Source organism: Paramisgurnus dabryanus, chromosome 4 (genome assembly GCF_030506205.2).
Source record: "Paramisgurnus dabryanus chromosome 4, PD_genome_1.1, whole genome shotgun sequence".
In the NCBI taxonomy this organism is placed as follows: Eukaryota; Metazoa; Chordata; class Actinopteri; order Cypriniformes; family Cobitidae; genus Paramisgurnus; species Paramisgurnus dabryanus.
The window spans coordinates 35,573,542-35,587,826 of NC_133340.1; the positions used below are offsets into that span (position 1 = coordinate 35,573,542).

Consider the following 14,285-nt stretch of genomic DNA (forward strand, 5'->3'; position numbering starts at 1 on the left):
ATTAAGATGAGTGATGTAAGTGATTTTCTATACAGCATCTTATGTTTCCATCTTCTGCATTGCTGAGGATTGTAAAACAATTAATAAAACTAAGCTGATGAGATTTTTTGTGAGTGAATGAATTACACATTAATTGGTTAACAATTTAAGCAATTTGAAATATGCTAAAATATCATATTGTTATATAATATTCAATATATTAAGATGTTATTGATTCATTTAAATATTTAAATCTAGAGTACTAACTATACTTAAAATGTATTGAATGAAAAAAATGAATATTTTGTCATCATTGCGTTATGAATTAAAGCTCAATTACATGTAATGTCATGTTCCTGTCCAGTAGATCCAGTAGATGGCGATAATGTGAAACTTTGCAAAACATGTCCTTCAAGGATAGTCTGCCCAATTGGCAGGGTTTTTAGTCATAATCGTTGGCTAAGATCACAATAAGAACGATATATTTACAAGCAAAAATTAAACCTAACACTTTTGTATGCCTACTACTATACATTGATTCTCAAGCTCAAACAGACCTAAAAAACACTTAAACCAGTTGGTTCAGTATACTTATAAATACCTTACAACACACCCCTACGCTGTTTTTACTAAGGTCAGGATTTTCATCGCTAGATCCATAGTAATAGAACTCCACTGTCTTTATTCACGTTTTGACGCAGTGATGCGCAGACCGATCGGGATATGACATCAGAGTGCTGTTAGAACGATTGGCGAATCGCTCTCGCGATACTTTAAAGTCATAACCCTGGTCGGTCTGCGCAGCGCTGCAACTCACAGGGGCAACAACACCACTGATCTATAACACGGAAGCGGAAGTATGATAACAATGATGCTGCGTTGAACTGTCAATTTCATGCTGTTTACATCAGAAATTACCTGACATCTAAAAGCCACGTACATACCGACATTTACACAGTTCACCCTTCAAACCCAAGGATCACGAAAGTTTTTCCCATCATATCGAGGAAAATGAAGAACACTGGAATTTTATTACTGCACTTATTACTGATGCCTCATATCATCAGCTGCTGGAATGATGGTAAGTTATCTTTTATACTAAACCTAATCCTAATACAGTCAAAAAACTCCGTACAGCGGAGTCATTACTGTAACGTTAAGTTATATGACCCGTTATCAATTCTTTGCTTTTTGTTTATTTTTTAATTTTTTTTGCCATATGTATGACACTAATGTGCACCTGTGGTTGATCTTGTCAACATATAAAGAAATACAAAGTTTATTTTCTTTAATTTTAATTGATTGTCTTTATAGATATTTTACGTGGTGGTGGACTTCCGGAGCTTTTTGTGAAAGCAAACATTTGGGGGTGTGGCTAATATTATAATAGAAAGTGTCAGAATATTTTATGAATTTACCATGATAATCATGATTATAACATGATTATGGAAAAAATCTGCATCAAGTCTGCCAAATGTAACTAGTTTTACTGAAGATGGTTTGATTATCCATCTGTTAAAAGAATGGTTTATCAAAAAAAAAAAAATTCTGTCATCATTTACTCATCCTCAAGTTGTTACTAACATGTTTAAATTTCATTGTACCGCTGAACACAAATGAAAGTACCTGTAATCAAGCAGTAAGCAGGAGCACCATTGTTTTCCATTGTAGGAAAACAAAAAACTATGGAAGTCAACAGTGCCCCAAACCAGTTTGGTTACAAACATTGCACAGAATATCTTCTTTTTTGTTTAGGAGAAGAAAGAAATTTATACAGATTTGGAACAACGCGAGGATGAGTAAATAATGACAGAAATTAAATTTTTGGGTGAACTATCCCTTTAAGTCAGTGGTTCTCCACCCTTGTGTACGGTGCATCCCTTTGTGGGCCCCCCAAAGAAAATGTATGATATAAAACATTCTAAAACTTAAAATTTCATTTAAATGATACAATGTAGTTCTGTTGGTTAGTAGCCTTATTTTATTGAGATTTAATTACACAAAATGTATAATGAATTAATATTTTTTCTCAAATGTTATAAAACTTGGGCCCCCTTGCCCCTGGCACAATTTTGCAGCCACGACCCCCAGTTTGAGAACCACTGCTTTAAGTAACCGTGCAATTTGATTATAGTTTTCAGCTGTTTATCTTCCAATGCTTCAACAGATGCTGTGTTACTGCGGGATGTTCAGGTGCTCACCCTTCACAGAGGTCGATACACCACTGCACGTCGCTCCAGTCCTGTTCTCCAGCTTCAGTGTATTGGGGGATCTGCTGGCTGTGGATCATTCGTAATGGATGTGGTCCAGTGTTACAACAAAGGATGGGATGGCATAGACGTTCAGGTAAACCCCTATCTGCCCACTTCTGATCTTATCAAAATCATTCAGGGAACACACATGCTGATAAAATGTAGCTTGAAGGCACAGAATGTCGCTTTGAATCTGGCAAATGCATAAATGTCAATCTCTTAACTGGTCTTTTCCTATCTTTGTAGTGGGAGTGTAAAGCCGACATGGACAACTGGTACAGGTTTGGCCGTGTGGAGGTCTCCTGTGAGGGTTACACCAGTCCCAATGACGCATATGTGCTGAAGGGTTCGTGCGGTCTGGAATACACATTGGAGCTCACGGCAGAAGGGAAGCAACAGCAGGGTCGTGACTCCCAAGGCTCATCTGGCTTTTCAGGCTTTGCCTCTAACTTTTTCCAAGGCTTTTCTGATCATAAACCTCACCAGAGTGGAGGCCAGTATAAGCAGTCTGATGGTGATGGAGTGAGCGGGTTTATAGTGTTAGGTTTCTTTTTGCTGTTGGCTTACGGTGTGTACAAGATGTTTCTATGCAGTCCTACTCAAGGCCATCAAGGTTTTCCCCGCGATGGCTCTCAAGATTTTGGCGGGGCGTGGGATAACAGCCATGGTGCGGGACCACCTCCTCCTGGATTTAAGCCTGATTATTACACAGGTAATATAAAAATAAGGAAAGATCCCAGCAAACATTCCAGGTTCAGAGCATAAGGTGAAATGTGTATTTGTTAAACAGATGGTGTCACACTGAAATCATCTATCATGTTTTTTGCTTGTTTGTGGATTCGCTTTGCAGACCAGACCAACTCTGGCCCAGCCCCTGGTCCTGGCCCTAGCTATGGCTTTTCTGACGAATACACCAGACCTCAGACGGATTCTTGGACTGGTTTCAACGGTGGACGACGAACTGGAGGTGGTGTAGGTGGTGGTGGTGGATTCTGGCCTGGAATGGGAGCCGGTTCAATTCTGGGATACTTATTTGGGAATCAGAGGTTAGTTAATGTCTTCACATAACATCAGTTTACTCATTTACGCAGAGCATTTTTATCAGCACCACTGACTTTAAACCATAGTATTGAAATTACTGACTTCACAATACATAAATCACCATTTGAAGCCCTGTTTTGCAGCATTGGGTCAAAGGATTAAAATCTTAGAATAGCTGTCCTGTATATTAAGATCTTAATCTTATTTTTTTGGGTTGATCTCAGACGCCAGCCACACATGGGACCATCTTACACCACAGGACCCTCTTACAACAGCAGACCTTCCCCAAAACCAAAAACAAGCTCAGGGACACGCACTGCATCAGGTACATTATTAGTGCAAACTCTATTATGGATGTCAGAAGTTTATCCAAACAAAATAATAATAAAATATTTTTAATTTAGAGGTCTGATAAAATTATGTTTGTTTTTTTGATGCAGGTTTCGGTGGAACTAAAAAAAGATGATTGAAGATGAGATGTACAGAGGACTTAGAGCGCCACTTTTAAATAAAATGAGAAATAAATTTTTCAATTTAATAAATCAAACATATAAATGTAATATCTGAACTCGATTAGTTCAAGTTTTTTCATGCTAAGGTTAAAGTGAAAAATTATGCGTCTCCTTGACACCAATGACAAATGGCATTTTCGTTTGGTTTTATTTACTGACTTTTAATTATAATACACAAAGACGGCACACAAAAGTAAAATGTGTTGTAAATTAATGTTGAATTGAAGACCATCTATAGATGCACATATTGACAAAAATTGCCAGCATACGGCCCATATTTGTATCCAATCAGCTACCCTCTAGAACAGGGGTTCTCAAAGTTTACATTCAAAGGTCCAAATCTGAATTCCCATAATTTTCATAGGTCCGGAAAAACTTTATGTAAATCATTTGTTTATATAACAAATCAACACAAATAGTTTGGGAAAAACATAAGTGTATTTTGCATTTAAAGTAAAAAAATTTTTTAAAATAAACACAAGAAATATGCCAAAAGTAACCAGGTGCAAAATACAGAGCAACCTAATTAGAGAAATGGCACAGTTTGTTCTCCATCAGATGCATAAACCATGGCAAAAAAGTGTGGTTGGTAGGCAGAGACACTGACCAAAATTAGGGGTGCACCTATAAATTGGCTGATGATGCATGCTTCTCAATGAATAAAGGTGAAATGCCGCTACATCCAAAAGCCAGGGGGCGCTCTTGGGCAGAAACTTAATATGTGCTGCAGACGAAGAACCAGACACGGAGATTCAGGAAATGTCTTAAGGATATATTTATATTGCTGTTTTTCAAACCTTTTCAGGTATTTTCATGATAATAAAGAATATGTATAAGATTATGTTTGACGAGTGTTGCTTTTTTAAATGCATGTTTTAAACGACTCAAACCAACAGTGATTGGTAAGGACTGATCAAAAGCCGTAGTACATGAAGTAGCTGTACATAATATCTGGGTGTGATGGCTACAGCGTCACACAGGAAATTTTTAAATAACTCGTTTTATTTTCGGACCAGGAATACTCTTAAATCTAAAAAGAAGAAAAAACTAAACGAATGGTTTACAAGTTTAATATGCAATTGTGAATTAGCAAATGCACACATTTAATCAATCACATAGAAATTATTAATGCACTTGTAATATGAAGTGGACGCGGGTCCGGATCAAGTTGCCGTCGGGTCCGGATCCGGACCGGAGTCCGGACTTTGAGAACCCCTGCTCTAGAATAAAAATGCCCCCCCATCATCTGCAGTTCACTGGAAAATAGCAAAATTATTGTTGTTACTGGATTGTGATTTAACCATGGATTGTATTGTTTTGTGTGGTTCTTTTTCTGTTTTATTTTATTTAGAGGATTGATAATTGAATTGATAATATATTTGGCTTTTGTGGTGAAGCCTTATATTTATGATCCTTGATAATTTGATTGCTGAAATGAATTGTGACCAATGCTTTGGGTAACTTTCATATAACTCCATCAAGTGGCCTATACTGGGATATCCCTTTCATATCGGTTAACTGCCGTGCGCAAGATAAAAGTGCACCAATCAGCCGTCATGTCATATTTCATATTTTGTTTTTGATAGTAGTGTAATAAACTGAAAAATAAATAAGATGTGTGTGACATTGTGTGCGTGCACCTGCATTTATTTACATCCTCTATTTGTGTGTTTGATTTGTTTAAAACATAATTTCCACTTTCACAATACAAAATCTTTATTGTTTTGTCTTAGTATAAGTATGCAATGGAACAGATGGTTGTCATGTATTTAATATATGGATTTATTCATCTTTTCGTTCATAATTTTTTCCTTTTAAGATGGTTGTGAAACATTTGGGAGACATTGCTTTTCCCCACTTTCACCAGCAGAGGTCCTTGTAGAACTTGGATTTGAAAAACTTTGAGTAATGAATCTTAATGCAATTGTGCAAAAAAATTCTGGTTCACTTCACCATCACTACTTTAAACTATCACATGGTCTTTAAATGACATGCAAGTTCTTTGCTATAATTAGAAATAAGACTGTACTATAATGATTAAAGTGTATAGCTCACATTATGTGAAAGAATGCAAACTTACTGTATGGAGAGGGTCATTTAAGGAATAAACTTTTAAATGGCTTTACTTCCTTTTGTTCTGATTATAATGCACTTATTTTGGAGAACTTTTGGTTGTTACCACTGTCTTGTTCTGTAGTAAAAGTTGTTAATTTAGGAAAAGTTTGTTCATTTGATGCATTATGGGTGTTGAGTATAGGGTGGGGTTAATGTTGTTTTTGCACACCTCCCTACAAATGGATTGTTGCTCTCCTGAAAATGTCTTAATTTTTTTATATTTATAAAATTATACTTTTTTTCTTAATGCATAAAACTCCACCTGCATGAATAGAAGGGTCTGCTACCTTTAGGAAGGTCGCTTTTCAAAAGAAATACTCTTAACCAAGTCAGTTAATGCACAAAAAAGTATTTATTATTTGTTATTAAAGAGGAAAACAACTATATACAGAAATATTGATAAAAAATGAAAGGCAAAAAAAGAGATTTTAAGTAAATTCTAAGTAAAGAGGAGGTCTCTTTACCAAGTCAGTTAATGCACAAAAAGTATTTATTATTTGTTATTAAAGAGGAAAACAACTATATACAGAAATATTTACTAAAAATTAAATGCACAAAAGAGATTCTAAGTAAATTCTAAGTAAAGAGGAGGTTTAGAAAACTTAATACTGTTCTCCTTCTCGGGTCCTTCATTTAAAACAAAAGACCTTTCGTAGGGACTGTCTCATCCGTGACAGGAAGTTGCGGCACTTTTCTTTCACCGTCAGGTTTGGATGAACTGGGATGGCGAAATCTTCAGTTTGGTCAGTCTTCTGATTCCACCCACCAAGCACTGTGTAGTCAAGAATGACCGCAGACACAACCGTTGTGAGGTAATTTACTGACATCTCATGATCCTGCCATGCTGCCCTCAAGTAGCCCTTATCTTTCACAATGGCATGAGCTTCATTTATAATCCGAAGAACGATCTCATCCTCATTGTGAAACAGCTGTTGGATGTTTTTAACAACATGAACTCTTGCCAAATTTCCCAGTTCTTGCACCAGTTTGCTGAAAATAACATCATAAAGGTAGATCCCAGGAACACTGATGTTATATGTGCATTGAAGTTTCGTAAGCAGGCCATCAATGACGCGGCCTAAAAACTGTTGTGGCAAAATGAAACCCTGGGGTTTGGCAATTGGCAGTTCAGAAGCTCTAAATAAGGAAGTTTCCTCTTTCATGGTTTCTTCCCGATGCCGTTTTTCTCTGCGACCTTGGCTAACAGGGCCTTTACATCTGTTCTTTAACTTCCGACGGCGTTTACCAGTGGGAGCTTGAGACTGGTGAAGTGAATCCTCAAGCTGTGGTGGTGAATCAGTGGGAGCGGGATTTGTATGCTCAACCTCTATGTCCTCTCTTGATGGAGGGGATTCTGCATGTATTTTAGCTCTTAAGCTGTTTACATTTGTAGGCTCTGGTGTAGCAGACTTTGAACTTCTCAAAAGTTCTTCCAGCTCCCGATCAAGTGAAGATTCACCAGGTAAATGCACAACTAATTTTGGCTCTGGAGTACCAAGCTTAGTTGAGCATCCCCAACCTTCTAATTCATCCAGCTCCTGTTCAAACAAATCATCAATGTCGAGCAATTTCCTAGTGGGAGCTGAAGATTCCCCAGGTAAATTCTTAGGCTCTGAGACCTTGTATGATTTAAGGGGCTCCAGTTGGATTGGAGCACTTGAGCTGAAGACTTTCGTAGGCTCTGGAGTAGCAGGCTTAGGTGAACTTCTTAAAAGTTCTTCCAGCTCCTTGTCAAGATCCAGCAGCGCATCCGCAGAAGATGAAGATCTGCCATGTATCTCCTTAAGCTGTTCATCCTCTGCTGTCTTAAGGGATTCTGCCTGAATTTCAGGACTTGGGTTGAACACGTTCTCGGGCTCCGGGGTAGCAGGTTTCAGTGAACTTCCCAAAACTTCTGGTCGCTCAGGCTCCTCACGGCGGCTGGTAGCAACATTAAAATACTGAGCCAATGACTTCTCACCTAAAACAAAATCATCAATTAATGACCATTGCAAAAACAATTTGCTATAAAAATTACACACAATGATATCAGAGGGATAAAATCACATCAACTGTACCTTGCCTAACAATCTCAGCACTGCACAATGGATCTTTAATGGCATCACTGATTTTATCCATGCCGATGTCCGTTACTATTTTGGTGAGCACATTCAGAGAGGTTCTTTCTGCGTTGGTCATTGTCTCCAGTCCGCATGCTTGCCAGATTTCCTCCATGTTGCTGGGGCCATCTTGAAGCAGGATGTCTGGCAATCCCAGGAATGATCCCACATGGTTCTTCGCTGCCTGCTGAAAGAAGTGATGAAGCACGGACCAGTAGAATTCCCAGCGAGAGGAGTTTTGAGCCTCTGTGTTGGTCTCAGAGCACAGGTATTTGAGAGGATATGCCTTGCCCATGTCATTGTCAAGAAGTTCCTGGTAAACACAGCTCATTAAATCCGCAGTAAACATATGGATCGTCTCCCTGCTGATGCGGTTCCCTGAAGTCATCTGGCTGCTTGCTGACCCTTCGGCATCTGACCGAACTGATGCATTTTTGCTGTGCAAGCAATCCATCATGCACAGAAAAATGTTCACTCCAATCATTTTTGCCTCTTCAGTGGATCTGTTCAAGATCTCACCACTGTTAATCTGCATACACTTGCCAGCCCTCTTTTGGTGCAATTGGGCCTCCTTTTTCATGCAGTCCTCTTGTATCAGGCAGAGAAGTAGAGCAGGAAGGACCACATCCATGCACAACATTCGTACCCACTCCACAGTCTGCTGAACCATATGACACATGTTCCTCTTGGAAATGTGCTTTTCTTTAAGTGTTCTCTTGATGATTTTGCGAGACCTAAAATGAAAATGTTTTTATGATGTTGGTGTCTGTAGATAAACATATGGCTTTGCTGTTCTAAAGATTCAGTACACAAGAATTCAACATACTTGTTGGGGACCTCAGTGAAGATGTCATGAATACTCCATGCTGCTGGTAGCTGAGGCTCGGTGGTTATATTGTGTGCCATCGATGACTGGAAAGTGGTTTTTCCATAAGGAGTTCCCAGGTGTAAAGCTTTTTGAGCTTGGACCTGAGCACACAATGACAAAAATCTGAATTAAAATATACAAGCATGCATAAATATGGTAACTACAGGTATATGCAGTGTTCGAATTAAGGAGGGGCTGGGGTGGTCCCGGACCTCCTATAAGCATTGAGGGACCCCTTTAAAGAACAAAAATATACATTTGGGGGGGGTCCTGTGGTTTTTATTAAAATTAAAATACTACAATACTGTCCATTATTTGTCCCAATTTTTGCATAAACTAATCCAAAAGATTTCTGTCTGAAAACTTACAAGTGCGCCACACGCTGTTTTCTGAAAGAATTGACAATAGTTCAATTTAGGATTGGGTTAAGGGCTTTTAAAAAAAACTTCTCAAACTATTTTTTCACACTAATTTGAAAGGTAAAAATTAATATAGCAAAAAAAAAAAAATGGTTTAAATATATGCTAAATATTTCAGGGCAAAAAATACATTTCTAATTTTACAACCCATATGGCAAAAAATATTTTTTCCTGGTCAAAATATAAAAGTTTATAAAGTATATTTTTACAGTTGAATATAGTTTTAACCGTTTCAAACCTTATGGGTTGGTTTCCCGGATAGAGTTTAGATTAAGCCTGGACTATTAGGCTTTATGCCCAGCTGCACTACTTCATGAACTTCAGCAAGCTCCTTGTTTCCTGTCTGACATTATTGGACGAACTGATTAATCCAGGTGTGTCTAATTATTATTGTTGTGTGTTGTGACTACTGAGGTCAGGCACACCTGTATTATTCAGTTTGTCCAATAATGGCAGACAGAAAACAAGGATCTGGCTGAAGTTCAGGAAGTAGTGCAGCTGGGCATAAAGCCTATTAAGTTGTTTTACAAAAATACCATACAAATAACACATTGCTGCTGTGCATCTTGTAACAAAACAGTGGCACTGATATATAATTACAATATAGAGTTTGTAACAAAGTTTTTCTTCCACTTTGATGTGAATATAAATGCTTTGAAATATATTTATTTTTGAAATATATTTAAAAATATACAAAATGGCCAAAAAATATATTGGTTAAAAATACATTTTTGTAAACACATTTCTAAAAATGTCAGCAATTTTAATTAAATACAATCACTAAAAGCTGTATTTCGCTGGGGAAAATAGTCCCTGACCGAACAGCAAGAAAATATTCAAGATAATTTATGTTGTTGACGTTTCTAAGGGTGGTTGCTAAGGGTGCTCCATGCCTTTTATCTTGCATAAAATCAATGAAACCAACTTTTATGGCATATCTTTATTTCTTTCTAAACTACCAAACATAATTTCTGTATAATAAATTTAAATAAATTTAAATTTGTTCTTACCTTGGCATTAATTGATGGAAGCGGAGTTCTTTCCAGTTCAAAAACGCTCAGGTCAGCATGAATAAGATGTTCGACCTGGCTGATCGGCTAAGGAGTGTTAAAAAAATATGTTTACTAATTTTGTTACTTTCTAAGCTACCAAACATAACATACGTACATATCTCTCATTTAATTTAAATGGGTAGGCTACTTACCTTGCCACAAATGGGAGGAAGTGGAATTCTTCCCGATTGAAAAACGCCCAGGTCATCGACCTTGGCGATTGGTTGGAGAAAATAAGGCTTTGAAAAATATTTTTCCATTTTCTGTCTGCAAGACGCAACTAAGCACGAGCTGAGCAAAAGTAGAAATAGAATTGTGGTTGCGTCATCGGTTTTTATAAGCGAGATGACGTCAGAGATATCCCTAATGTAATATAATTTAAAGTTCACTTATGATCTGCAGCTCAAGACAAACAAAAAATGTGATATAAAAAAATTCACAATAAGAAAGAACCTTCATTTTTTATATCATGTAGATTAAATTACCTTTGGTGTTTTGTTTGATAAATCTTTCAACAAATCCGTGTTTAACACAGCCTCGACGTACACTGTCTTCAATATAGGGTAATTGTATCATTTACCATAGTGCCATCTATAGGCTTTACATGATAACAGGCTCAATTAGAGAATATTTTCTACATTTGCCAAAAGCAAATTAAACGAACTTGCTGTATGGAAACAACAAAGAGAGGAAATAAATATGAGGAGTGCTTCTTTTAGTTGCTACCTGTTTACGGTTTTTTCCCCCCATTAAAATTATATATTTTCATTAAATAATTAGAAACAATTGTTTTTGTTAACAAAGATTGTAAATCATTTTAATCGGTTGAGAAATTTAAACGTTATTGTTTATCCAGAAAAGGCGCAGCTCCCTCGTTCACTTGTATGAGTGTTTATAGTGCAGTATTGACAGGACTCATATGGCAGCGCCGTTGACGAATCACAGCAACAGATCAAAGGGATCAATGCGCGATCTATGTTTTATTATGTCTATATATTGTGCTTTTTATATTTATCATAATATCATTGATTTATTGTATTGCCTTTCAACGTCCAATAACTTAAAATAAGACTTGAATTGCAATGATTATTATGACTGCCATGTATACCAATGATGCTGATAGGCTATATGCCTACTTTATAGAGGGTAATGTAATGAATATCTACAGTATGAATAATCTATATTATATTGTATTTATTTTTTTAAAGATAATTGAACTAGAATTGTAATGCCCTGATCTCCCCATCAAAAAAAAAAAAAAAAACCTACAAAAAGCTCCAAGGCCACCACTTTCTCTCTTTTTGCCAATTTTCTATTGATTAATAGTAATACTATTTCTAATAGGATTTCATGTGCACTATGTTCACAACTTGTCACTTTTACAAAGATGCATTTAATTGGACACATAGCAAAAACATAGCAACACACAAAAAACCATTGAACTATGTTGGTTTAGATTAGAATCAGCAGTATTTGGGTTTGTATAATTCCTGATGCCCTGTAAAGTTGCTGAATATTTTTATTTTAATCTAAAGTATAAAAAATGTATTTCTTCTTGCAGCTTCTAAATTTCAACACCAAACCCTTACAAAAATTAACTAGTTTTACTACAGTTAAAAACATGGTCCCTATAGTTAAACTGGTTGCCAAAAATAACCATGATTGTGCTGCAAAAACCATGGTTAAACCATGCGTGGTTACTGCAGTAAACATTGTTTTGCCAATGGTAATCAATACACCAAAATCATGGTTACCATAAAAAAGCATAGTTAATTTCGCAAGAGAAGTTACATTAACATTTTAAGTGACTAATTTGATATTATTATTTTTAAATGTATTAAATAGAATAAAAAACCTGTTAGTGCCATGAAAAAAAATGAAATATTTTCTGATTTACTGAGGTTTCTAAAGGTGATGTGCAGAAACTGACCAGATGATGGCGACGTTGATCTTGTGATGCCAAATAGCTAATGAGGAGAAGAAGTGTCAACAACAAGACAACAAATTTCATTGCAGCAGCAGATCAACCTTAAAACTGGATCAACATTTACATTTGACTATCTGATCGTTAGAAAATAACAAGGCAATCTAAGGCAATACGTCTCGATTTCACCTTGGCGGTGCGAGGTATTGAAATCTTTTGCTTTGTGTACTATATGCTAACAAAATATATCATACCTTTGACAGTTATCGTTTCAACTCCAAAATCAGAAGAATATACATTTAATATGGGGTCTTTTTATTTATGTATTTTTTAGGTGTCAGTGACTGTGTAATACCAAGTGGTTTCATTGTTAAATAACTTTTATTTGTCGTGTATTTGTTGTTGACTAGTCGGTCACTTGCTTTCATAGGATTTATTCATCTTGGGGAATGTTAATTTCTAAATGTGCATATTTCACATTATGAATTAACATAGGTAATGTGTTATGATTAACAATCAATGACTTGACAATGAACATTTGTATATTTATAAATTGACATAAACATAGATTAGGAAATGAACATGACATTTAATGCATACTGTACTTCAATCTGTCATTTCATAGCTTTTGATGCCTTACTTTTACTTTATAATTTAAAAATAATAAAAGTTACGAATGAGTTGTGTCTAAATGTTTCCTTTCAGTATTTATAGACTGATGAATGGACCTAAAAAAATAAATATTCTGGCCTGGAATGGGAGCCGGTTCAATTCTGGGATACTTATTTGGGAATCAGAGGTTAGTTAATGTCTTCACATAACATCAGTTTACTCATTTACGCAGAGCATTTTTATCAGCACCACTGACTTTAAACCATAGTATTGAAATTACTGACTTCACAATACATAAATCACCATTTGAAGCCCTGTTTTGCAGCATTGGGTCAAAGGATTAAAATCTTAGAATAGCTGTCCTGTATATTAAGATCTTAATCTTATTTTTTGGGTTGATCTGAGACGCCAGCCACACATGGGACCATCTTACACCACAGGACCCTCTTACAACAGCAGACCTTCCCCAAAACCAAAAACAAGTTCAGGGACACACACTGCATCAGGTACATTATTAGTGCAAACTCTATTATGGATGTCAGAAGTTTATCTAAACAAAATAATAATAAAATATTTTTAATTTAGAGGTCTGATAAAATTATGTTTGTTTTTTTTAATGCAGGTTTCGGAGGAACTAAAAAAAGATGATTGAAGATGAGATGTACAGAGGACTTAGAGCGCCACTTTTAAATAAAATGAAAAATAAATTTTTCAATTTAATAAATCAAACATATAAATGTCAAAATTGATGTGTTCGAACCTGATAAGTTTGTTTCGAGTTTTTTCATGCTAAGGTTAAAGTGAAAAATTATGCGTCTACTTGACACCAAGGACAAATGGCATTTTCTTTTGTTTTTCAAAGACGACACACAAAAGTAAAATGTGTTGTAAATGAATGGTGAATTGAAGACCATCTATAGATTATACCAATGCACATATTAACAATAATTGCCAGCATATGGCCCATATTTGTATCCAATCAGCTACCCTCTCGAATAAAAATGCCCACCCATCATCTGCAGTTCACTGGAAATAGCAAAATTATTGTTGTTACTGGATTGTGATTTAACCAAAGCCGTTGACTATTCAAACTAGTGATCTTAACTGTGACACCAAAAAATATATATATATTTTTCCATTTCACACAAGGTGTATTGTTTTGTGTGGTTCTTTTTCTGTTTTATTACAAGGGTTTATCGGATTGATAATTGAATTGATAATATATTTGTCATGTCATATTTTGTTTTAGATAGTAGTGTAATAAACTGAAAAATAAATAAGATGTGTGTGACATTGTGTGCCTGCACCTGCATTTATTTACATCCTCTATTTGTGTGTTTGATTTGTTTAAAACATAATTTCCACTTTCACAATACAAAATCTTTATTGTTTTGTGTTAGTACAAGTATGCA

At 35.9% G+C, this 14,285-nt stretch overlaps 2 protein-coding genes across 3 annotated transcripts; one reads left to right on the top strand and one right to left on the bottom strand.

Moving 5' to 3' along the window:
* Positions 1–812: 812 nt before the first annotated feature.
* Positions 813–14,164, top strand: saraf (store-operated calcium entry-associated regulatory factor). 2 transcript variants are annotated; one of them, XM_065254381.1, is made up of 6 exons: positions 813–1,060; positions 2,147–2,325; positions 2,478–2,943; positions 3,082–3,277; positions 13,279–13,379; positions 13,496–14,164. In XM_065254381.1, the coding sequence occupies exons 1-6, from the start codon at positions 991–993 to the stop codon at positions 13,519–13,521; spliced, it is 1,038 nt and encodes a 345-aa protein (XP_065110453.1). In that variant the 5' UTR covers positions 813–990; the 3' UTR covers positions 13,522–14,164. The 2 variants fall into 2 exon arrangements, with proteins under 2 accessions (XP_065110453.1, XP_065110452.1); XM_065254380.1 differs by lacking the exons at positions 13,279–13,379; positions 13,496–14,164 and adding exons at positions 3,497–3,597; positions 3,713–5,444.
* On the bottom strand, positions 6,233–10,471 carry LOC135735498 (uncharacterized). Its single transcript, XM_065253922.1, has 4 exons — positions 10,296–10,471; positions 8,825–8,967; positions 7,957–8,732; positions 6,233–7,859 (listed from the first exon to the last, which is right to left on the bottom strand). The coding sequence occupies exons 2-4, from the start codon at positions 8,902–8,904 to the stop codon at positions 6,529–6,531; spliced, it is 2,187 nt and encodes a 728-aa protein (XP_065109994.1). The 5' UTR covers positions 8,905–8,967; positions 10,296–10,471; the 3' UTR covers positions 6,233–6,528.
* Positions 14,165–14,285: the final 121 nt, after the last annotated feature.